A 26,168-nucleotide genomic window follows, 5' to 3' on the forward strand; every position below is an offset into this window, starting at 1 on the left:
TCTCTAAGGTGCCACAAGTACTCCTTTTCTTTTAGATTTGGGAATGGATCCCTTACCTATTTTGCACCATGGCCCTCTTGGGCCTTGTTATGCCCTTGATCCAAGAAGAGTGATGGATCTAATATGTCCTCCAGACTGCACATGGTAAGAGCAAGTCAGACAAACACTTCTAATAGAAACATATTGCAATCAGTTACTCTAGATGTTTCCTTTTGCATATCAGTATAATTGCTGTCTTACCTGGGATAAGTGTAAGGCAGCTTGCCCTTACATATATCCTACATCTGTCAGAACTGTAGGAAAGCAAGGAGAGCACAGTATTGGGGTTCAATGAAAAGGTGATGCAGAGCTGAGTAACATCTGCATTCTGGTGACCCTGCCAGCCATCTCACTGTCTCCTCTCACAGCTTCACAAACACATCGAACAAGAGGGATGACAAGAACCCTGCGGACTCCACATGAGAGGACCTATAAGGAAAAAGAGTACTCAAACTATCCTTTCACACCACACAGAGAGGAAAGAATGGCCCTGCCTTTCCCATCCATCTCTGCAAGGATCCTGCAGGCAAATTAACAAAACTTCAAGGTCAATGGTATCAAAGGTAACGATAGCTCTAGCTATCGGACTACTTAGAGCAGAGGTGGGCAAACATCCGTCCTGCAGGACCATCCTTGAGCTCCACCCGGGGAGGCTAGCCCCCGGCCCCTCTCCTGCTGTCCCCCTCCCCTGCAGCCTCAGCTCGCCGTGCCGCCAGCGCTTTGGGTGAGCTGCAAGCTCCTGCCGGGCAGCGTGGCAGCATGGCTGGCTCATGTGGCAGCCAGTCCTGCTGCTCTGAGTGTCATGGTAAGGGGGCGGGGAATGGGGGGGGTTGGATAAGGGGAAGGGGGTCCCAGGGAGCATTCAGAGGACAGGGAGCAGTGGGGATTGGATAGGGGGTAGGGGGCGGTTGGGGTGGGGGGCCCCGGGAGGGGGCAGTCAGGGGACAAGGAGCAGGGGGGGTTGGATGGGTTGGGGATTCTGAGGGGGGTAGTCAGGTGGCAGGAAGTGGGAGGGGGCAGAGAGGGGTGGGGGCCAGGCTGTTTGGGGAGGCACAACTTTCCCTGCCCGGCCCTCCACACAGTTTTTGGAACCCCGAAAAAAAAAGTTTGCCCACCCCTGACTTAGAGGCATTTATTGATAGAAGATCAACCATGAATAACAATACCATCCCCCAAACGCACCCACATTTAAAAATCAGACTGATAGAAAATAGAAGACAGAAGACAACTGCAAGACTAAGATGTAAGTGCTGCTGCTCCAATATCACTTTTTCAATAGCTTTCCCCCAAACAGAGAAGGTGTTAACTGGCAAGATTCTTACAATCAAGGGTATTTTTTACAGCTGACTCAACCCAGGCTCTTATTCCGGTGTTGTCCCAACCCTTCTCCCCATCCACACACAAATCACTCTTACCATAGGTAAGTGGTGCTTTCAACCCATGCTAACTGGCCTGTTCTGGGCTTGTGGGTTAGAGCCCAGGTTCTGTTTTCACTTAAGCTGGTAACCCACCCATCCAGCGCCTTCCCACAGTTCCTCCACGGCTCAGAAGAACAGTCAAATTCTCCCACAAGTGACTGGGAAAGAATCATGGGATAATATGCCCCCAGAAATCCTAGCAGCACACATAGGTGAGTGTGGCACCAGGATTCAGTTATGGCTGTGTAGTGTGGCTGCTCACACCTGAGCTAGGCTAGCCCAGGTGCTGATTACCTGAGTTTACTCTGCAATGAAGACATACGAGAAGAAAGGGTTTTATTCAGTGCTGGCTCTTTAAGGGTGGATGGTACCATATTCTCTTCACTTCATTTCTGATTGTCTTTTTCCCATTTCCTTTTAAGCTTTGTTTTCCTCCTTCTTACCCCAGTAGTGGCCACAACAAGTGGTAGGGCTGAGCCTGCAGACAGCCAGCTGCTCCCTCCCTTGATCCCCATTGTGTGCGCATACACTTACCTCCCACCCTCTCCTGTACATTGATCATAGTTTCAAAGCGAAAAACTACAGCACTGCAGGGGGACTGTCACAGAGAAGCATAATGGTAGGATATAAGCAAGATTCATGTGGAAGTGGAAAGAAAAAGGGGTGTCCTCTTCTCTTCTCCCTTTCAGTATGAAAAACGGGGACACTTTACTATAAAGGGAAGGGTATGAAAAAATAATCTTTATCTCTCTGTAATCCAGCTTCCCCCAACCGTCACCCACTCAGAAATACATGCAAACCTATTCACCCAGGCTAAGAACCTGTGGAATCATTCCACAGATCAGAACCACCTTCTTCCTCCCAAAGTCCACAGGCTCAGAACAACTTCTCCACAATACACCCACAAAAGCCTCCATGCTTAGAACACTTCCTCACCATCTTACCTGACATCCAGCACTCCCAGGTACAGAATCCCACCCCCCACCCCAATTTGTTGCTGAACTTGTATTAGCTCTACAGAAGTCTGTATTCCATGTCCTGGGCCTGCTCCCTCTGCTACCAGCAGTATAAGGGCTAGAGACTTCAGGAAGCCATATAATTTGCCTCTTTGGAGCAAAACTGAATTAGTCCCTCAGAAACCCATTTTTATTCAGGATGCTTCCACCTCTTATGTAAATTTGCCCTAACTTGTGAACCAAAGTCTTGATCCATATACAATTTTTATATGGGGCACGGTGAATGAATGAGAATGGCACAAGGAGTTGGGAGAGCCTGAATTCTAATCCCAACTCTGCCACTAACTTTTTGTATGGTTTTGGCAAGTCATTTAACTTCAGTGCCTCAGTTTCCCCCATCTATAAAATGGAAATAAGCTTTACCAACCTGGCAGGTCGCTATGAGGATTTGTTAATTTATACAGCATACTGAAAATGCTAAGTACCGTTTGTCTCTAGACTATTGTTATGCAATAACCTTTATTACCCTTAATTTCAACATCTACCAGTAGGATAAAGAAATATTTTTGTAATCTAAATCTACCTAAGATGTGTGCCTATTTTGTGAGGTTATTCTGCTCATAAATGCCACCTGCAGCCAGGCATGTAGAAAAAGAAAACAACTTTTTTTTTCACCTTTCACATTTGTTGCATCCTCTTCAGTGGGTTTCCGGCTGTTTGCTGTGGCCCCACAACAGACAGCTGCGCTCACGGTACCTGTAGATGTATGTCTTTCTCACTTTTCCTCATTGAGAGATTTGTCTAGAAGATAAGAACAAGCTCAGAGACGTCCTATGATTCTAACTGTGGGACTTCTCTCAGACTGGGTCAGTGCAAATGAGGGAGATTTTGGTGACATTTCAAAGGTCCTATTGAAACACACACCCCAAAATTTTCCATCCCCACAGGAAGAGACAACAAAACCTTAAAATGAATCCTGAAATGCTGGAGCCACCCCTCCTCCACCACAAATGAGTGAGACTTGCCTGCAGCTCTGTGACTACATGCAACATGGCAAAACTTACTTTCACTTCCACACAGCAGATAACACGCCCACCATCTGGTCTCAAAGAATAGGGAACTCCCTTACACCTTACAGAGCATACACACAGAGAAACCATATTCACACAGCAACCTGAGTACCGCACAGTCTCTTATGTATTTATTCTCACAACACCACAGTGGGGCTGAAAAGTATTATCCCCATTTACAGATGGGAAACTGAGACACAGAGAAGCTAAGTGATTTGCCCAAGTCACACAGGAAGTCTGTGGCAGAGCAAGAGCTTAAACCTACGTCCTAGACTAGCACCTTAACGACTGGTCCAGTCTCCTCTCCTTAACCTAATTATAGGGACTGCAACCTCTCCCTCAACTGTTCACACTATGCACATCCAAACTAAAAAGAGACTGATTCTCCTCTCCCTTAGACTAGTGTAAAGCCTAGTAACTCATGGCTGTATTTTTTTCAATTTTCTGATTTACAGAGATTGAAAAATGTTGGAGGGGGGGTGTTTTTGTTTAAAAAAAAACCAACAAGAAAATTATCATTTTTACACAAACACACACACACACACCCCCCCAAAAGAAAATGAAATTTAAAAAAAAATTATTGGTAAGACACATTTTTACTATTTTTGACCAGCTCCACTTTGAACTAGTTCCAAGGACTCTGTGAGGGAGTAAATCAGGACCCCAGGAAACTTGGAGCTTCCCAATATAACTGCTCAGTCTTTCAAATCAAGGATAGGATGAAATTCCTCTCTTTTTTCCAGAATACGGAAACAAAAGGAATAAAAAATAAACCTCCTTGGAAAGGGTTTAGGTCCCTCTTTCCATTTCAATCAGAGACCTCACCTTCCGTAGGCAGCTTCTTAGAGTAGAGCTCTGCCTTAGACGGCATGGAGAGGAATCCCTAGGACTCAATAACAATAAGTAATTCCAAATGCTGCTGCAATGGAAAAGAAAGACAGTCCCCAAAAAGGAAGGGAGAGGAAAAAGATCTATAGCACATTCCAGTTCAACGCTCTCAAGGTACTTATCAGAACTGTGGTTTTGCAGATGCATACAGCAGAACAGCCAGAGTAGCCAAGGTAGTTAGTTTCAGTCAATGGTGGCAACTCCTGTATTACCTTTTTCCCTTGTCTTGCCCAGCACAGCCCCTCTATTGAATCTGACTGAACTGTGGCTGCTGCGAATTCTAGACATGAGAGAATATTGTATCTACTCAATTAGCACTGGGGACTCTCAAGCTGTGAAAATTTAAATGAGAGATCGCAAATGTCTGATAATTGAACCGTATTGCAAAAATCTTTCCTCACAACAGTGAGTTACTTTTAAAGACTGACTTAAAATTAACCCAAAATGAGGACGTCTCACCCAACATGAAATGAAACTTGGCACGTTTGTTTGCACACCAGAGGACTGTAACAGCTTATTGCACTCTGAAGATGCACATTTGGAACTGGAAAGGGGTAATGGGACTTCAGTGGTATTTGTTGTTAATCTGATACAAACTCAGAGAGAGACTGACAGAGAGAGTCAGAGGACTCCTGATCTGCAGGGCTATATTGTTTATTGCTATGCCCAGACAAAAGAAAATGTGCTGATGATATATTAAAAGCCAGATTCTGGTCTCACACTTGTATCCAAAATAAAAAAAGTCAATGGAATTATACCAGGGTATATGAGATCCGGTCCCAATTGTCTAATTTAACCTACAAAAGCAGAGGATTTGTAGCTTAAAGAACTGGAGCTAAATCCACTTTAATTTAGGGCAAACTGTCAACCTGTTATTCCCACTGGTGCAGTTCTTCAACACCAATCAGAGTTAGGGCTCCCAATCAGGGTTTAGTGATTGTGGGGGAGGGATAGCTCAGTGGTTTGAGCATTAGCTTGCTAAACCCAGGGTTGTGAGTTCAATCCCTGAGGGGGCCATTTGGGGCAAAAATTGGGGATTGGTCCTGCTTTGAGCAGGGGGGTGGACTAGATGATCTCCTGAGGTCCCTTCCAACCCTGATATTCTATGATTTAGGCTGGGATTTTGAAAGAAGCCTGAATTTCACTGGATTTTGGGTACCTAACTCCTGTAGGCCCTACTGAAAATCTCAGCCTTGATCTTCTTTGCAATTAGATGCAGTGATTACAATATCTTTTATATTTCAGTGCGGTTTCCCTTTAACTTGCCCACCTGAGTTTGTACACCATAGTATATTACAGTATATTCCAACCTAAAGTAATGCAAAGTGGTAAACGTTATAAAACCTTGAAAGCTAAAGAATATAATAAAAAAGGCAACTAAACTTAACTGTAGAGGCACAAACATGATACTATAAAGAAGTTTCTTGATGCATTCTTCATAAAGATCTTCATTACAAAGATTACAGTTAAGGAGGGAGATGGTCTGTGTCTTCCAGTAAGGATTAAGTATTACAACCAGGAGTCTAGGTTTTATGCTTTATCCAAATTGCATGTTGGCACCAGTGCAGAGGAAGGGGCTCATGTTTAAACAAAGTGAAAACAGTTATTTGGAAGGCGGAAAACGTGTTTAGTCTGTGGGGAGTTATTTAAACACAAAGAAATTAGGAGGTAGCAAGATTTCAATACAGTGGGATGGAAATGTACAATGGATGAGCATGCACTACTTGGGCCAGGTCAAAAAGAATACAGCCCTGTCCAATTTTATTGGGCCTTTTTACTGCCTTTTTCTTGATTTGATCAATATGATGGTAAACTAAATAGATATGAGAGGAGAAAAAACAGTACAATATTTAGGCTTGGAAGGCTCGGATTTTACCCTCCAAAATGTTGCTAAGCACACACACCTACCTCAAAAAATGACAGAAAAATCTTCATCCTTCACAAAAATTTACAGAGAAGGGAATTTTTAGCAATTATTTAACTATCACTTATAGGCAAGGAAGAATCCCCAGCCTATTATACATAAACATGCATTGGGAATGAAGTGAAGGTGAAGCTGTGACCTTGTGGATAGGACACTGGAAACCTGGGTTTTACTCCTGGCTCTTCCACTTGTCTTCTGAGTGACCTTGGGCAAGTCTCTGTGTCTCAGTTTCTCCATCTGTAAAATGGGGATAATGATAGTGCCTTCCTTTGTAAAATGGCTTGAGATCTACTGATAAAAAGCACTAGGTATTATTACATATGTGCTCTGGTTATATCAGTGGTGGCGTAGTATTATCCAGTACATCTGTGGGTGTCTCTTTTCAACACATGATGTTTGAAAACTAAATATTAGGAACTTGCTATTATGCAATTCAATCATTAAATATGATGATCTTATTTTGGAATAATGTATTTGCATCTTTAATGTAATTTACAAACATTAAGAGCCAGATTCTGATGCTTTTTACTAGTGGGACCCCATAGGCCCATTGATTTCATTGGAACTAATCATGGCATAAGGCACTACTGAACATGAGTAAAGAACCAGAATTTGGCCCTAACTAGTTAATTTGCACACCATCCAGTGAGGCAGGTCAGATAAGGAAACTGAAACAGGGAAGTTGAGTCCAACATTTTCTAAAGGTGGCCACTGTATTTAGGCCCCCAACTTGAAGTCATTTAGAACTCAGCACCTCTGAAAGTCAGATTCAAGATGTCTCAAGTTGGACACCCAAAATCAGTGGCCACTTTTGAAAGTTTGGTCCTGTGGCTATGTATTCACTGCAGAGAAAGGGGTGTTCTTACATGGATATAGCTATCTTGTAAAATCCTAGTGGAACCAAAGCACTGTAGTCTTTACCTTGATGCAATTAGTTGAGTTAATACCAGGTTGGGTTTACAGAGTTGACCTTGACTAACTACATCAAGGTAAATTTTACCTGTGCTTGTCCTCGTTAGGATTTTACATCGAGATAGCTATAACCTTTGGCCATAGAGGGAAGCAGTGTCAGAGCCCAGGATTCCTACCTAGTGGTCCTTTGGTTAGACCACTGGTGCCCATTTCTTTTTCAGTCCTCTTGTAAGATCCTTTAGGAGCTTGCACAATTTAGTATTTTGGTAGAATCAGAGAGGATCCAAATCTTGTTAGGACCGAGTAGCAATTGTTTTATAGGGTGCATTTCAGTGTCAGAGTTTCCCAAAGCACACTACACAGGCATACATTAAGAGTTGTTAGTATAATGACTGTGCAGGCTAAAGGAATGTGTACTAGGCAACAGCGCACACACAGCACTTAGAGTTACGTTGATTCTGTCACTTCCAGCTAACTTTTGAGCTTGGTTTCCTGTGACACCGCAGCAAGGTACATGTGGTGCAGATCTGACAGAAAAGAGCAGAGCGGGAAGTTAAAAACTGCAGAGAAGCCTCGATTATGTGATATGTCCAATAAAAAACAAAACAGATGCCCTTTAAAAAAATAATCAGTTACTAACATAAAACAAAAAAAAACACCTTTTTTCATAAGTTCTTTGTTTTAAAAATTGGTAGAATCCTTGGAACAATGGGCAACATAGTCTAGTACTGCTTCTGGCGGTTGTTTTCAGCCTATAGGTTGCTGAGGGATATGGATCTAGTTCTATCAGTAACATGGAACATCTGAAAATGAAAGGCTTTCTAAAGGGAGGCCCCTAATTTTGCAAAGATTCATATGCGTTTAACTTTAAGCACGAGTGATCCCCTCTTATGCCAACTGCAGTATTCACAGGCTTAAAAACAAGCATATACTTAAGTCTTTGCAGATCAGGGCCTATGATTTTGCAATATTTCACAGAATCTATGTTCTCAATTCTTGAAATAAATTCTTTCTTCTAAAGATCTTATCCAACTCCCAGTGACTTCAGTGGAAGCTGGGTCAGGCAAGTATTGTGTATTCTCTTTCTCTGTAAATCAACCTCTAGATGTAGTGATGACTGACAATTTACAAAGCTGCAATTGGACCGATATCATCCACAAATGTGTATGAAATGCATGATCTTATATTCCCAAATAGGAAAAAATGGGGCATTTATTTGAATGTGACAGTGGCAGTGTAAATGTTATAAAACAAAGCACATGATTTGAACTAAGGGGGGGGAAGGAGGGAGGGAGAAATCTAATACAAATGTTACCCTACCATGGATCAATGTGTGCACTTCACAATCCCTGATAAACTGTGTATCAAGCAAGAGGATTATCTAAAAATCATACACTCTGTAAAATTATTCAAACTATGGAAACAAATCATGACAAATATTGCTGTTTTCCAGCATATTCCAAGTTATTCTTTTCTATAACAACAAATAATCAAATTTTATCATCAAATGATGATAAAATCATCATTTATCACAGTAGTGGGATGATGTTAGCTTAACTTTAAATGAGAAAAAAAACCTTATTTTAATAGCCACTTCATTATGTAGGCCACTTTAAGACGGGTTTCATTCACAGATTTTTAAAGCCATAATAGACAATTATAATCATCTAATCTGATCTCCGATAACTTTAAATCAGTATCAGTCTGGGCTGGGATTGAACCAGAAACCTGGCCTAACCCTCCCAACCTCAAGCAGTAGGGTTGCCAACTTTCTAATCCCATAAAAGTGAACACCCTAGCCCCACTCCTTCCCTGAGGCCCGCCCCTACCCCGCCCCTTTTCCAAGGCCCCACCCCCACTCACTCCATTCCCCCTCCCTCCATCACTCGCTCTCCCCCACCCTCACTCACTTTCTCTGGGCTGTGGTACAGATGAGGGAGGGGATTAGGGCTCTGTCTGGGGGTGCGGGTTCTGGGGTGATTCAGAAATTAGGGGTTCAGGGTGCAGGAGGGGGCTCCAGGTGGGACAGGAGGTTGGGGAGCAGCCTCTGAGGTGGGGCCGGGAATGAGAGGTTTGGAGTACAGGAGGGGGCTGGAACCGAAGGGTTTGAAGTGTGGGAGCGGGCTCAGGGTTGGGGCGGGAGGTTGGGGTGCAGGAGGGGACGTGGGCTCCAGGAGGGAATTTGGGTGCAGGAGGGGGCTCAGGGCTGGGGTTGGGGGACAGAAGGGGGTGCAGGCTCTGGGATGGGGCTCAGGACTGGGGCAGGGGGTTGCAGTGCAGGAGGAGGTTCGGGGTGTGGGCTTGAGCCTCGGGCGCTTACCTCAGGCGGCTCCCTGGTCTGCGGTGCAGCAGGGCTCAGGCAGGCTCCCTGCCTGCCCTAGCTCCGTGCAGCTCCCGGAAGTGGCTGGCATGTCCGGCTCCTAGATGCAAGGGCAGCCAGACAGCTCTGCTCGGTGCACACTGCCTGTGCCCGCAGGCGCCACCCAACAGCTCCCATTGGCCATGTGGTTCCCAGCCAATGGGAGCCGTGGAGCCAGCGCTCGGGGCGGGAGCAGCACGTGGAGTTTCCATGATTGCCCCTACGCCTAGAGGCTGCAGGGCCATGCCAGCTGCTTCTGGAAGCCATGTGGAGCCAGGCAGGGAGCCGGTCTTAGCCCTGCTGCACTGCCGACCAGACTTTTAATGGCCTGGTCAGTGGTGCTGACCAGATCTGCCAGGGTCCATTTTCGACCAGGCGTTCCAGTCGAAAACCGGACACCTGGCAACCCTAACAAGCAGTCTAGCCACTCCCAAGATTGAAAGGCTGAGAAACATCACTTAATCCTTAATGTGGAGCTTAAGCAGTTAAAGGGTGCTCCACTGCACTGAAAAGAACTGCAGCCTTAGTGTTTTTGTAATACTGACTTCCATTTCATGCATTCATTATATTGTGATGGAAGTATGAATCAGGGTCTGGCTGATGTCCCACAGTCTTCCTGAACTGATGGTATACATGTGAAAGGCCATGTATTCTGTTACTGCAAATGAAAGTAAGTACTAGATCTATACATCTGTATCCATCTGTACACAGTGAACATGTATGTGTGACCAAAATGTTTGTATATGCATATTGTGCCAGATTTGTATGTGGTGATTGACTTGACAGGGCCTCCGTAAAAGAAGTTGGGACTATTCAAGTTCAATATATTGGCAATCACCACAATATTGAAGGAGCATGTGATTATTTTTCATTGGAATTCTTTCTGCAATGGAAGCCCCATTTACAAATGAAGTCAACAGGGAGGCAAGACACCAGGGACTGAACCACAGGGGATTGTTCTATCTTTGGGGCAGACAATGATACAAATAGAAGGCAAGGAGACAGCCCTATATCTTGCACCAGAGGACGTACTTGGACAGTAAATTTACATTAATGAAAATGGGATCTCAGCCAGGCGTGGTTGAAACGCTGAAAAGACATTTGGGGTGAGTTAAACTTTCTTAGAAAGTTAAGTTTAATCTCTAGAAGGTGTGTTATGATCTGGTTTGATATGGAACCTTTCTGTTTCCATTATCCTTTTCCACTATCTTTTAAATCTTAATCTTTGATGATAAAATTATGATTGTTTTCACTATAAATATAACTCAGTGCTGTGGTATGGTGAAGTTGCTGTGTACACGGTTCCTTTGTGACAGCAAACCTGATACAACTATGAGTCTTCAGTGGACAAAGAGCTGAACACCAGAGGAGAACCCTTAAAAGTTGCTCAGAGTCTGGGGTATACCTCTTGTTAACCTGAAAAACAAAGTAAGGGCTGACATTGCCCAGAACAGATTGTTTGGGTGGCTAATAGATTAGAGGTGTCAGAGAGCTCACACCCAGTTAAGCACAATCATGTCTTCCTCTTGCTGGAGGCCGAAGGAGGGCAGGGGCGGGCAGACAAGATGACTCACATTCCTGGGCACTGCGAGAAAGCATCACAGTCACTCTCTGTGGTACCCTTGAATTCTCCTTCAACTTTCTTGTTTTATGCTGTGACTTATCAATTTCAGAATCACACAGAAATGCAAAGAGTTTAGCAATCCATTCTTTAGGCACTGTGTATCTCAATCTTTCCAGTACGCTCCCAAGGCTGGACATTCGATTGCTGTACACCTGCCCAGTCCAATTTGGGATGGAGGAAATGTTGCAATTGAAAGTACTTGTAAATATCTCTTTTTTTTTTTTTTTGAGATTGTGTTAACTGTTGTGTTAACAACAGTTAATTTTGTTAACTGTTCAAATGATTTCAAGTTTGAGCTCTGAAAGCACTGGTCTAAGTGAATCAATATATTTTGCTTTCATCTAATTATACTATCATGGGGAGGGGTCAGGAGCATAGACTGAGGCCATGTCTACACTATGGGTACTACAGTAGCATAGCTACAGTGTCATGACTATGCTGCTGTAATCCTGTAGCACAGACACAGACTACAGTGGCAGGAGGGGTTTTTCCACGGCTGTAGGAACTCCACCTCCTGAAGCGATGGTAGTTTGGTTGAAAGCAGCTTTCTTCTGTTCACCTACCTGCGTCTACACTGGAGGTTAGGTCAGCATAGGGCCATAGCTATGTTGACCTACATTTTCAGGGTAGCCTAGAGGCCAAAAATGGTCAGAAATACATGCTAGATAAGGCAGGGAGGCTCTAGGCTTAATTTCTTAAGTGTTTCCAAACAGTAAAGGTGTTTTTAACCCTTGTGTCAGAAGAACATATTATAATATTTGTAGAGTTTATGCACATGCTTAACTTCATGTCAACAGGTCTACTCATGTGCTTTAAGTAAGGAATGTGCTTGAGTGGGGCCCTATTTGGAAATTCCCAGCAATACATGATGTTGTAGCATTAACAGTATTTTACCTGTCATTAAACAACATCTTTACCATAATCATGCATGTAAAACCATCAACAGAAAAAAAAATCCACTGTAAAATAACACACAAAATGTATAAAAAAAGGAGGACTTGTGGCACCTTAGAGACTAACAAATTTATATGAGCATAAGCTTTCATAAGCTTCAGCTCACTTCATCGGATGCATTCAGTGGAAAATATAGTGGGGAGATTTAATACATAGAGAAATGAAACAATGGGTGTTACCATACACACTGTAACGAGAGTGATCAGGTAAAGTGAGCTATTACCAGCGGGGGGGGGGAACCTTTTGTAGTGATAATGAAGGTGGGCCATTTCCAGCAGTTGACAAGAACATCTGAGGAACAGCGGGGTAGATAAACATGGGGAAATAGTTTTACTTTGTGTAATGACCCATCCACTCCCACTCTTTATTCAAGCCTAAGTTAATTGTATCCAGTTTGCAACTTAATTCCAATTCAGCAGTCTCTCGTTGGAGTCTGTCTTTGAAGTTTTTTTTGTTGAAGAATTGCCACTCCCAGGTCTGTAATCGAGTGACCAGAGAGATTGAAGTGTTCTCCGACTGGTTTTTGAATGTTATAATTTTTGACGTCTGATTTCTGTCCATTTATTCTCCCCTACCCCCCCGCTGTTCCTCAGACATTCTTGTCAACTGCTGGAAATGGCCCACCTTGATTATCACTACAAAAGGTTCCTCCCCCGCCCCCCTCTCCTGCTGGTAATAGCTCACCTTACCTGATCACTCTCGTTACGGTGTGTACGGTAACACCCATTGTTTCATGTTCTCTGTGTATATAAATCTCCCCACTGTATTTTCCACCGAACGCATCCGATGAAATGAGTTGTAGCTCATGAAAGCTTAAGCTCAAATAAATTTGTTAATCTCTAAGGTGCCACACGTACTCCTTTTCTTTTTGCGGATACAGACTAACACAGCTGCTACTCTGAAACCACACAAAATATACATTCAAATGTTACCTGTTCACTCCAGGGAGCACCAGTGACTCAAGTTCAACAGGGCCTCTGAGGAATGTGTCGCTAACCTGTTGCCTCATCCTGTCTGAAGGAATCCCCTTGTGTATATTGTTTTCTCATTAGTGTTGTCAACACTCTGATGATATTTTTCCTGTCATCAAGCAGGAGACATTCTAGTTTTTGGAAACAGTGAGTTGCAGAAGAGTGGACTCACTGCTGTGTGGCAATGCTCTCCTCTCTAGTGCCACCTACTAACAGTTGCTTCAGTCCTGTGGTAGTCTGCCTCTTCTTGTGACTCAGCCTTCCAGCCACGTCACTTTTAGTCCCACCACTTCTGGGGTATCAATATGCCAAACAACACTGGTCATCAATATATGACATATTCCTCTCTTCCAGGGCTCTTTTCCTGTTCCACTTTTTTGTCAGAGTAGTGGCCCCCCAGCTCCTTCTCCCTGGAGTCTCTCAACCAAACTCAGAAGGGAAATGCAAACCACAATAAAAGCAACTTCTGCCCCTTCCTCATGCTTAAACTTTTAATCCATCCTGGGTCCTCCCCCAGCCCTCTGCAGAATTGTTACCAAGAGTGACCACACTGGAGCCTTGCCTCTGCTCTGGATCCTTCACTCCTATCTACCCCCTAGGCCATCTACTCATCAGTTGAGTTTCTCTCAGACCCAATCCAGGATTCTCCTTCACTCCTGCTTCCCTCTCCCATCAGGCCCATCACAGGGAAGTAAATTCCCTTGAAGCTCCTCTTCAGTTGAATGTCTTCCTGGATTTCTTCCCTGGAGGCCCAGGTCTTGCTCTTTTGTCAGGGCTCACTGATGTAGCATTCGCTATCCTACAGTTTCTCTATATCTCTCCAGTTCCCACCCTCCATTATTCAGAGGCTACAGCATTCTTTGTCCCTCTTATAGCCTCCTTCTAATTTGTGCTGCCTTTTCTTATACTCATCCACCTAGCTCCTCTCCAGCTTGGCTTCATCTTTAATTAAGCCTGGCCCAACCTCCAGGTGCAGACAGATGGGTTAATTGGCCTCTGAGGCACACATTAACCCTTTCAGAGGCAGGATACTAGGATGGTGTTAATAACCCATCACAAAATTCCATTCAAGAGCAAAGAACTTTAACACTATCTGTGCCCCAAAGACAAAGTGTCATGTGCATCTAAGATTAAGATTTGAGTTTATCATCTTCTGTTTACATCTAAAGCAAGTTATGCACGTGAGAGAAACCATCGTGCAATGAAGGGAACAGATCTCTAAATGTTTACTGCTCAGGCTAGATCAGAGTTCCTAATGGGAACAGGAGAGAGAAGTGAAATGGGATTTTTTTTAATAGCCTAAAAATACTTTTTAAGCATAAAGAAACATAAAAGAACTTCATAAGAGAAGTTAATGAATATTTTCCATCCATTAACAAAACAGAATGCAATAAAAACCTAACAAGAGCTTTAGGACTGTCAGATCTCATGCAAAGCAGCAGCCTTCAGCAACGTAGGCCATATCTTGCTCTCCCACATGATGTTACAACTCTGTAGAGCCTTTATATCCTGCAGGGCTGCTCTCTGTTTATCTCAAAATTACACATTGGTGAAGATACAACACTGCTGACTATAACTCTGTTTCCTTTCCCACTGGCAGGTGACAAAAAATCCTCAACATACATGCTCACCTCCTAGCCCTACACTGAAAAAAGATCCAAAGGAAAATCCCACCCAAAGTGAAGAATCTATAGGTTATATTTCAAATGTTACAATCTAAGGAATGCATCTACACTGAACTGTTCGTGTTTGCAAGCTTAGATTATTTGCTTTTGCTATAAACTCTGAGAAGCGTCACTGGGAAAAACACTGGTGCTCGTTCTTGTTGCTTTTAAAATACAATCGGCTTCCCAAAGGACTATTCTGATGGATAGATTCAGGACTATCGGGTTTATTCCTCACTCATCCCAGGTCACAGAATGAGTCAGTGGCAAAGCCATTTAAACCAGAATATTCAACTTGAATGTTTAAAGACAGGTGCCTAAACTCATATTTAGGCTCCTAAATAAGTTTCAGCCCAAAAGAAGAACTTCTAAGAAAGATGAGAGTATGCAAAAGCAGGAGGTTAGAATGGAAGTCTGCAAATAAACTTAACTATAGACTTAACTAATAACTTTATTATTGTAAAAGATGACACATTAAACCAAAGCAACTATAATAGCCAGCTAATGCTACAACTAAGTTTGGTGAATTCCATTTTCCTGTCAAAAAGGATCAGTTTGGAATATACTATATTATTTAAAGTAGTTACAATATAACTTTGCATCATAAACTTTCCTTAAAAAACGGAATGTAGAACAGTCATATCATGCAGCTAGACACTAAGCTGAAACTGCTGTCTTAAAGTACTTTCACCAATGGCTAATTTTCTGTACTAGAATCCCTGTACATCACAGGGAAAACTGTATTCTCTGTGTGAGTAGTAACACTGTATGCAACAAACAACAAGGAGGGATATACAAATAGAACATGTAACCCTGAGAGACATTCAAAATATCCAATCTTTTCCATGGCTTAGAGCCACCATTGTATCTTTCAGAAATTTCATTCAGAAAAGCCAGATGTTTGTAAGTCATTATCCATGGGACCAGCATGGTAGCTTCAAATACCACAAAACTATCATTTAGTATTCATAAATATTAAAGGAATACTGAATAGCTATATATTTCAAGTTGTATAGCAGGGGAAACAATTCAAAGAATAGTTATGTTAATAACACTCAAATTATTCTGATAGTGAGACCAGAGATCAAATCTGAGATCTAGGGGAAATTACTTTTATAATGAGTTATGGTACAAAATCCAATTCTTAAGTCTAAGAGGAGTCCATATCTGACCATTATGTATTCATTACAAACAAAAGAATTACATTAAAAGAACATTAAGGTTGCAAAGTCAAGCATGGAAGAGTTAGGAAATGCCAGAATTAAGGTTGTCCCCACAATTCAGACCCCTCGTGCATATGCATTATGATTAAGGCTACGTTTTAGTCACGGGTATTTTTAGTAAAAGTTATGGACAGGTCACGGGCAGTAAACAAAAAGTCATGGCCCAGTGAGGTGGGGAAGCGTTCCTAAAGACTGCTGCTGGGGATGGGGCAGCGCGAGGTGATGCTTCTGTTGTGGGGGGCAACCCGGGGCCAATTGCCACTGGAGGCAACCCAGGGCACCCTGCTGCTTGCAGGGGGGATCGGACGGTGCCCCCTGCTGCTGCTCTGGGGGGCAGCCCGTGGCCCTCCCGCTGCCGCCACAGGTCCAGGGAGGGGGTGGCCCATAGCGCTGCTGCCACCTTGGGTGAGGGTCAGCCAGGGCCCACAGATCTGGCCAGCAACGGCCCAGAGCCCTGCCACCGCTGGTCCTGAACCGCTGTTCCAAGGCAGAGCCAGGGACCAGGTACTTGGATCTGCCAGAGCAGCGGCCAGTGCAGATGACCCTGGGGCTTCCCCAGCTGTTGGGGTGGTCCTGGGGGTTAGTGCACCAGCGCTGCAAAATTCACAGAGGTCACGGAAAGTCATGGAAGCCGTGACTTCCGTGACCTCCGTGAATGATTTTCAGCTTTAATTATGACTAGGCTTAGCAGAATTCAATTTTTATATTTTGATAACTTCAACAGATGTCAAACTTGATTTTAAGCGTTTCTTATTTTTATCTATTTAAATTTTCGCAGTTGCAGGAAATTAAGCGGGTTCAGACATTTATTTCAGGCCATTGAGATTCAAAAAGTTAAAGCTTTATGACCACTAATACACAACTTGTCAACACCATATGTCAAAATATACTAAGTAAATAACTTTGAAAAACTCCAACAAGTTCTCAAGTAGCATTTTTCTCACTTTGACTATCTTTAATTTTCTATGATCATCAATAGAAATATTTTTTCTTCAATTTGTGTGTACAGTGAAATTGATATTTATTGACATTTACAGATATGTACAAGTCTAAGACTTCCATGCTTAATTATAATATACTATTTTCTCCACATGACCCCTGTTATGTCTTAGTTCTATCTTCTATACTCATTCTGGTCCTGCAGCAGTTAACAACCAAATACTATTTTCAGTAATCTGCTGACATCATCAGTACTTTTGCTGTACACAGACATTTTGGCATGAAAAGGTGTAATAGAATTTAATGGCCTTTGTAAACCCAGCAACCCAGAAACACAGTGGGGAAACGTGCTTTATATATAGGACAAGGACCAAATCATTAAGGAAAGTAAGTTTGTTTTCTAGCTTGTAAGAGGATATTTACAAATGACAGAGAGCAAAAACAAAAGTCAGCACATTGAAAAAAATGGTGACAAAGTAATTTTAACTTCTACAATGTGGTGAACTGACAAAACAAAGGTTTCAGAGTAGCAGCCATGTTAGTCTGTATTCGCAAAAAGAAAAAGAGTACTTGTGGCACCTTAGAGACTAACAAATGTATTTGAGCATAAGCTTTTGTGAGCTTCTACATTTGTTAGTCTCTAGGGTGCCACAAGTCCTCCTTTTCTTTTTGTGAATACAGACTAACATGGCTGCTACTCTGAAACCTGTCATTATGCAAGGCACTGAATTTAGCCATATGATGAAGTGAGCTGTAGCTCACGAAAGCTTATGCTCAAATACATTTGTTAGTCTCTAAAGTGCCACAAGTACTCCTTTTCTTTTTGACAAAACAAAGCGTATGATTCCTACGGTATCTCTACAGGACTGTTTTGTTCCTTTTAAGATATTATACACTATCATCTGACTCTTAGCTCACTTACACCACTGTAAACCAACTGAAATAAGTTGACTTAAACCAGCACAAAACTGGTGTAAGAACGACTTGAAATAGACCTTGTAAATTTAATCAACTTCTGCCTGTGGGGAAGAGAGGTTGTGAAGTGCCTAATGAGCCAAGCTTTCCAAAAACGGCTTCCAATTCTGAGCCTTCAAATAGTTGTTGGCAAAAATTACGCCATTTAGATTTGCAAGCACAATCAGGTAGTTGGACATGTACGTGCCACGATTTCCACTCACAATTACCTAAGACTGATCTGCCTTCCCTTTAAAATTAAGCTCAATGTATCTGCTAAAAAGAGGTATTTCCCATTTAGAATAAGAAGTAGACTCTGCAGATAAGGAGTTTCCACAGGACAGCAGCCAAGATGACCTTCTTGGAAATAAAGCTTAGACAGGACAGAAATATTTTTTTTCCCACTACTAATCAATTATGGTGGAATTTTGTTTTTTTGGAATTTTGGAACAATATCACCTTTTGTAAGGGTCATTCGACTATACAAATTAAATCTTATTTTCCAAAAATCAGTTTCTACTGCTGCTCATGTGTTTGTCCCTCATGTATATTTATACTTACTGGGTTTTCACTTGTTGGGGGCAAACTGAAAATGACGTTTTTTCTGTTTGTTTCAGAGCTAGGAAAGGATTTCACAATGTATTTGCAGACATTCTATCGTATGTAAAGAATGATACCATTTTTGTCAGTACCCTCTTTAGCTAAGAACAACATAGCGGACCTGCATAAATACTGTTATGCAGGAGGGTACTGGCTACCAGAAGATACATAGCTCAGGCTGTTAGCTACCTTTCAACCAGGATAAATGTACAGTAAAAAGCAAATACTTTGTGGAGTAAGAAAGCTGAATCAATAGCCATCACTCAAGAGACCAGACCACATGCAAAGCCAATCAGAAGCAGGGTTACATGGGCAAGGGGTTCCCCAGGGGCTGATTGAAAATCCAGTAGTTGTGTGTGTCTGTGAGAAGCAGAAAGCTAGGAGAAAGCAAGTGGACAGTGAGAGAAGCATTGGTATCATGACCCTGAGACAGAGCTCCTTGGGTCACAGGACCAGCTGGAAAGCAGGCATGGATTTCTGTGCAAGGAAACTGCCTCCTGTTTGTTCCTACTGCATTAAGTGAAACAGGACTTTGTGTAGATTCATTGTAAATACATGGAATTGCATCAAAGGAGTACCTAGCCTGGCAAGGAACTGACTAATTGCTTGGGCCGAGAGGCAACAGTATTAAAATGCCTCATGGAAATGGCTCTTTGCTTCTAAGATGGGCAAGTTGTTTCTTTGTCCATGACTTGAGAAGGATTGTATGGGAACACAGGACTCATTCTTTTGTCCCTCATCTCCAACGATAGCATGCAACTCTCAACAACTCTTCTACAGGAAAGAAAGGAAGAAGATTGCCAGATGAGAGGAGCTGGTGATTAGGGCCAATGGCAACTCATGGGAGAGACACAAAGCGTGGCACCAGTTAAGGGGGGGGGCATGACCTCCCCACGTGACCCCACCCTGCCCCACCCCCAGCCTGGGGCCTCCATGCTCTCCCCATCCCACGTTACCTTGGGGGTAGCCTCTTTCCTCCCGCTGCACTCAGTATTGATTTCAGCAAATACGGATACCTGAATTGCAGGGTTATCCCAGAAACCACGGCAGCTAAAGGAGCAGAACGTGGAGCCGCCGGGTGGCCCCACGCCGGCAGCTCCTCTGGTGTGGCTGTACCACCCCCAACCCTGTTCTCCATCATGGCTGTACCACCCCCAGCCCTGTCCTCCGGCGGGCTGTACAAATCCCAGACAGGAGATGCAGCTGCATGGAAGGGCTGGGGGTGGGGCCCCAGCAGCCCCACGTTCTGCTCTTTTCGCGGCTGTGGTTCTCTGCTGAATGTGCCCCATCCCAGGTATCTGGAGAGGGGCATGTAACCCTTCTTGCCCCTCCCAGGTGTCGCCCACCTGCCAGTTGGTCAGGGCCACACTCCTCTCTCCTGCCTTTTTGGGTCTGGAAAAGCAGCTCCCCTTTATTTGCAGCTTCTCTCTCTCAGACATGCATGACCTTGCTGGCCCCCAGGGCATTCAGCTGCAGCTCCTAGCAACAACAAGCATCACACTTTCAGTCTTCATAAAGCTGGTTCCTAGGGGATAGTGGAGTTGAGGCCTTGCCACATGCTAACAGCTGAAAATCTGCATGTCAGCTTTCCAGGGCTCTGACACGTCCTATCCCAGACATTCATCAGCCCCTTTCCTGTTAAGAAATCAGGGTATTGGTGTAAAAAACAGCTAATAACTGGTTATTTCTCTACTTTAAAAAACCCCTGATGGGAGGGGTGGTTAAACCTAGTCAATAATTTAAGGCATGACTGGGAAGTTATTTATGCTGCCCCAGGAGCAGACCAAGGACCAAACTACGGCTGAGAGTTACATATGAGCCCCTAGTTCCCCCCATGCTGCCAGTAATCTGCCACCAATTCTATCTATTCCTGTGGCTTACCTCTTCGCTGGCTAGCTATGCTGGCTGGTGTGTTGAGGGGATGGGAGAGCAATTCGGACCCTGCCCACTTGTGTGTATGGGGGGGGGGTAGTAGCAGCTAAGCAGAGGCCAGTCTACACAACAGTATAATGTGTGATGCAGGTGGCCAGTGCAGGGGAGGAAGGAGGTGACTTAATCCGTTTAATCCCCTGTGTGCAGGTACACAAGGATAGCCAGTGTCTTGGTATTTAGTTCAAGATCACCGAGACCCACGCTATAATGGAACTATTTTGTGCCTTGCATGCCATGCAAGAATTCATAGTGCAGATTGGAACAATATTACCGCCCATGGTGTCAGTGAACTGGAGAATAATATGTCCAAACTATGGCCTGATCCTGCAGACACTTGCCAGATATAATGCTTACTACATTGAGTAGTCTCATTCAAACCAATAGACTATTCATGATAGTAAGCACCATGCTGGTAGCAAGTGTCTGCAGGAGTACACAGTAATCATGACTTATTTCCCCATGTAAGAATCTTTTTAGAATACACTTTTGGGGAAGATGCTTTATAATTACTATAAGTGTACAATAAAGTAAGTTATAAAAACAAGTAACAGAAAAAGGAGAGAGAGAGACTGAACAGAAAGTGAAATGTCTCTTTGTTGCTGTCTGATCAGATGTATAAACAAGTTTCTTCAATTAAAAGTTAAGCAAAACATGGGGGGAACTAGGGGCTCATATGTAACTCTCTCAGCCATAGTTTGAGAAACAGGCTTTTGATTTAATCTATAAAGTAAGTACTTTACTCTGTAAAGTGCTTTGAGACCCTTGGAAATACAAAAACAAACTCCATGCATCTAAAGAAGTGGGGGTTTTACCCATGAAAGCTTATACCCAAATAAATCTGTTAGTCTTTAAGGTGCCACTGAACTCCTTGTTGTTTTTGTGGATACAGACTTACACGGCTACCCCTCTAATACTTGGAAACACAGTAGAACTTCAAGTTTACAAACAACAATCTTATGAACAACTAGTGATATGAAGTATTTTTCCAAACAGGAAGAAACAAAGTACAGAACAAATGTGATGTTGATGAAGAACAAGTTAATATCCCTCACGTTCTGATGCCTTCAATGCATTGGAAATCAATTTGCAGTGGTTTGAAGAACAGTAAGAAAGTGATGCACTGGAACTTATACACCATGCCTACTGTAATTGTGAGATATTCAGTTTTATGAATGCCTCAATCCCCAACTGGTTTGTAAAATAGAGGATCTGCTGTAATAAGATGCTATATTTATATAATGCTGAAAATATGGAAGTAATATAAATATATAACATTATTATTCATTATTTTACAATGCCATATCATTCAATGCAGCTTACAGACTTGTGTGAAGACAAGTTCCAAGCATTACTATTATTATAAAGCATGACGCTGCTTGGGGGAAGAGTGTGTTGAACTCCACCAAACCACCTGGCACCACAGTAAAGAGGTCCGTGTGAAGTGAAATGAAGGCAAACAGAAAACAAGACAAAAATCAACGAAAAATGCAAAAACAAATCAAATGCATGAAACTAACATGAAGGGATTTGATTTACAATCCTAGAAGCAAAGAAAGTGAAAAAAAAATCCCTTATCTCCCGCACTACCTCTTACAAGGGTGTCCCAGCGTGTGCACAGCTGCCTAGAGCTATAGCACATGCTGCAGTCCCTGAGCACAAGGGGGTGAGCTGAGGACAGAATCGCTGCTCCAGCTCTGTTTGCATGAATGGCCTTTGCGTTTGGTGGCAGGAGCAAGGGCCTTCCCCATTCATATCTGGCAGCTACGAGTAGGGGTATTTGGGAAGGGAAAATAAAAGGTGCGCCTTTTAACTGCTTTGAAACACATGAGTGTGGAAAACATTCCTGCAAAGATACTAAGGGTGTGTGTGTGTGTGTGTGTGGTGGGGAGGGGGACGGACCGTTACAGATATTGTCCCTTAAAATAAGACTAGGGTCTGAGGCTCCAGGGAATGGGGTTATAAAAGAGAGATGCGTCCTTAGGACTTTGGATTATATGGGATATCAGATGTGTTATTGAAGGGCATGGGGTTATATGAAGGCAGATGCATTTTTGAGACAGACCTGTGGTTATATAGGGGCAGATGTATTCCTGGGGTCTTGGGTTTCACGAGGGATCAGATGCATTATTGAGGGGGCCAGGGTTATATTGTGGGGTTGAGTTATGTGGGGTATCAGATGCATCAAGAGGCTCGATTTATACAGAAGCAAATGCATTTTTGAGACAGATGGGATTGTATAGGGGGCAGAACCACTACTGAGCGGCTGGGGTAATATGGGGGATCCAATACATTACTGAGGGGCTGGGGTTATCTGGGGGACCCAATGCAGTACAGGGGGCTGGGTTTATACAGGAGATCCCATGCAGAACAGGAGGCTGGGTTTATATGGGGGATCCAATGCAAAGTGGGGTGGGCTCAGCTGGGGGATCCCATACAGTCCTGAGAGCTGGGGGTGTTGGAAGGATCCCATGCAGCACAGAGCGGTCAGGCTGGGATGATCTGTGGGGAGTCCCATACCACACAGGGGGCTGGGAGTACAGGGTAAGGTTAAACAGGAGGGAATCCCATGCAGCACGGAGGGACCAGGGCAAGGTTACACAAGGGGGGAATCCCATGCAGCACGGGGGGATCCCATGAAGCACAGAGGGACCCGGGTGGGATTATCGGGGGGGGGGGGTCCCATGGTGTACAGGGGGCTGGAGATACAGGAGGATCACATACAGCACAGAAGGGCCCAGCTGAGGTTACAGCAGGGGATCCATGCAGCACAGAGGGACTCTGTGGTTACCTGCGGGACCCCATGCAGTATTGAGGGCTGGGGTTATACAAGGGATCCTATACAGCAGGAGAGGCCCCGCTACCATGGGTGCGGGGGAAGCCCACACAGCGGGATGGGCCCGGCCGGCGTTACACGAGTGGGGGGGGGGAGACCACGGAGCGGGAGAGGCCAGCAGGGGTTACACGAGTGTGTGTGTGGGGAGAAGCCCACGCAGTGGGATCGGGCCAGGCTGGGGTTACGCGTGTGTGTGTGTCTGGGGGGGGTGGGGGAAGCCCACGCAGCGGGAGGGGCCCAGCCGGGGTTCCGCGAGTGGGGGGGGAGGGAGCCCACGCAGTGGGAGGGGCCCGGCCGGGGTTCCGCGAGTGGGGGGGGAGGGAGCCCACGCAGCGGGAGGGGCCCGGCCGGGGTTCCGCGAGTGGGGGGGGGGAGGGACCCCACGCAGCGGGACGGGCCCGGCCGGGGTTCCGCGAGTGGGGGGGGAGGGACCCCACGCAGCGGGACGGGCCCGGCCGGGGTTCCGCGAGTGGGGGGGGGGAGGGACCCCACGCAGCGGGAGGGGCCCGGCCGGGGTTCCGCGAGTGGGGGGGGGGAGGGACCCCACGCAGCGGGACGGGCCCGGCCGGGGTTCCGCGAGTGGGGGGGGAGGGACCCCACGCAGCGGGACGGGCCCGGCCGGGGTTCCGCGAGTGGGGGGGGGGAGGGACCCCACGCAGCGGGAGGGGCCCGGCCGGGGTTCCGCGAGTGGGGGGGAGGGACCCCACGCAGCGGGAGGGGCCCGGCCGGGACTACGGAGGAGCCGAGGCAGCGGGCGGGGGCTGGCGCAGCGCCGCCCCGTGCACGCCGAGCGCGGCTGGGCCGAGCCCGGGCGGCCGGGGAAGGCGGTAGGGGGAGGTCCGACTTCGCAGACGCGCCTCCTCCCCGCCCCTGCTCGCTCGGGCTCCGCAGTCCCCGCGCTCCGGCGGGAGTGGAGGCGGCCGCGCGGCGGCGGCTTTGGCAGCGGCGGGGCTGCCCGATCACGTCATCGCTTCCGCCCAGCTTCCTCCTGCCGTCGGCGGCGGCGCGCCTCGGCCGCGGAGTGACTGAGGCGGGGATGGGGCTCGCGCGGGGCCGCCGGCTGCACCCGGGCGCTGCTGCTGCTGCTGCTCCTCGTGCCGCCGCCCGCTGACCGGGCCAGCCTGCCCGCCCGCCCCGAGCCCCCGCCCGCAGCCAGGCGGCCTCCCCCGCAATGTGAAGCCCAGGAAGATGCGGAGGCGCAGCCCGGCTGCCCGCGGCGGGGGATGAGCCTAGAGGGGGAGAAAATGACCGAGGAAACCCACCCAGACGAGTAAGTGACGGGAGATAAACACCTGGAGCGGGGGGAGGGGGGGAAGTTATGGCACTTGTGCGTGGAAGGGCTGCTGGGGGGTATCCCGGGCCGGGCCAGCGGGGGCGGTGCATGCCTGCTGCTCCCTGCAGCCATGCCCAGCCTGTGCCCCCCCACACCCCCGCCTGCTGGTTGCAGGGCCCCTGCTGTGTGCACTGGGTGCACGGTGCGTCTCTCTGCAGCCTTTGTTGCTGGGGGGAGGGGGCAGGAAGGTCCCGCGGCCGGGGAGGCCCAGTGTGTTGTCTGTGCCTGGGCCATATGAACGGTCCTACAAACCCTGCCCCCCCCCCCCCCCCGTCTGGCTCTTGGAAGCCCCCGGCCAGTGCCTCCAGCCTGGGCAGCCCCCTCCCCTCCCCCGGGGTGTGCGCGCTGCAGCCCTCACATCCGCCATTTCTTTTTTCTTGAATCGCCCTCATTTGCATACCACATTTTCATTCATAAAAAAAAAAAAAAAAAAAAAAAAAAAAAGCCCCGTCCAGACAGGCGAGGGCCCGGCGCGGCGTGCGGGGCTGGCCGCTGGCGGAGCGGCCCCGCGGGGCTGCCGCGGAGACCCAGCCGCGGCTTGGGCCTGGGGTGGCGGTCCCGTGCGGACGGGGCGCCCCGGGGCGCCCGGCGGAGCGTGCCTGGCCTGCCGGCGGGCGCTGACACATCCGCGCGGAGCCTGCCCTGGCGTGAAGGCGGCTGGGGCTCGGCTCTTGCCTCCCCCGCCGGGCAGGGGCAGAGCTCGCCTCTCCCTGCCCCGTGGGCCGGCTCAGCCCGTGGCGCGGCGGCGCTGGCTGCTGGTGAATAAGACGGTTCCCGTTATTGTCACATGATCCTGGCATTCATAAATCCGGTAACCTTCAGCCTGTCCCATTCACTCGCTCCGGCTGCCGGGTGCGCGCCGACGGCCCGCAGGGCCCGGCGGGGGGAGGCTTTGCCTGGCTGGGAAACTCTCCCCCTACAGAAAAAACCACACTCGTGGGCCCCAAACCTCCTTCCCCTCCTTCATGCGCTCCGCTGAAGGGGAAGTGACTCAGTTTTGCAGCACAGGCGAGGTGCGGTCGATGTCGAAGGTGTAATCTCGCAGACGTGGGGAGCATATTGTGACTGTTGCCCCTAATTTGGGTGGTCGTCAGCGCGTTCGGAAGAGCAGTTCCTGCCTGTTCGTTTGCGTGACGATTGATGCAGGAATGATGCACGATTGATGCAGAAACACTTGACCAGGGCATCCCACTGGGTATATATACCTGTTGCAAATAGTGAACCTTGCCCATCGTATGCAAGGAATGGTGGTAGACATAAATAAAAGGTTAAATGTCAATCCATAAAATAACATTGGACCCTGCTTGAAAGTAATTGGTGTGGGGAAATGCCTATTAAAAGTGCACTACCCTCTGCTTTCTGCAGCTTACAATCTTTGTAGGCATATTTAGTAATGAGTTTTTCAGACCCATGCCCTCACATTTTGTCCGGAAATCTTGATTTGACAAGGTTGAAGAAAAAAGGAATTGTGGTATAATTTATTCAACTGTTCCATTGTGGCAATTATAATAATGGCTCGGATTCTGCAAAAAGAAAAGGAGTACTTGTGGCACCTTAGAGACTAACAAATTTATT

The 26,168-nt window shown here is 46.3% G+C and overlaps 1 protein-coding gene and 1 long non-coding RNA gene across 6 annotated transcripts in view; one reads left to right on the forward strand and one right to left on the reverse strand.

The window, feature by feature from the left end:
* Positions 1-1,869: 1,869 nt before the first annotated feature.
* On the reverse strand, positions 1,870-22,582 carry LOC122459160. The gene is made up of 3 exons (XR_006279664.1): positions 22,022-22,582; positions 3,089-3,214; positions 1,870-2,139 (listed from the first exon to the last, which is right to left on the reverse strand). It is a non-coding gene; the product is annotated as an uncharacterized LOC122459160 (long non-coding RNA).
* Positions 22,583-24,052: 1,470 nt separating this feature from the next.
* SPRED2 (sprouty related EVH1 domain containing 2) overlaps positions 24,053-26,168 on the forward strand; it is an 82,800-nt gene continuing 80,684 nt past the window's right edge. For 2 of the 5 annotated variants that reach the window (XM_043512009.1, XM_043512013.1), the window contains exon 1: positions 24,135-24,530. In XM_043512009.1, coding sequence (XP_043367944.1) covers positions 24,484-24,530 — 47 coding nt within the window. In that variant the 5' untranslated portion in view covers positions 24,135-24,483. Of the gene's footprint in view, positions 24,531-26,168 lie in introns of all 5 variants that reach the window. The other 3 variants (XM_038394622.2, XM_043512010.1, XM_038394621.2) reach the window with 3 other exon arrangements.

Source organism: Dermochelys coriacea, chromosome 3, assembly GCF_009764565.3.
Source record: "Dermochelys coriacea isolate rDerCor1 chromosome 3, rDerCor1.pri.v4, whole genome shotgun sequence".
Lineage (NCBI taxonomy): Eukaryota > Metazoa > Chordata > Testudines > Dermochelyidae > Dermochelys > Dermochelys coriacea.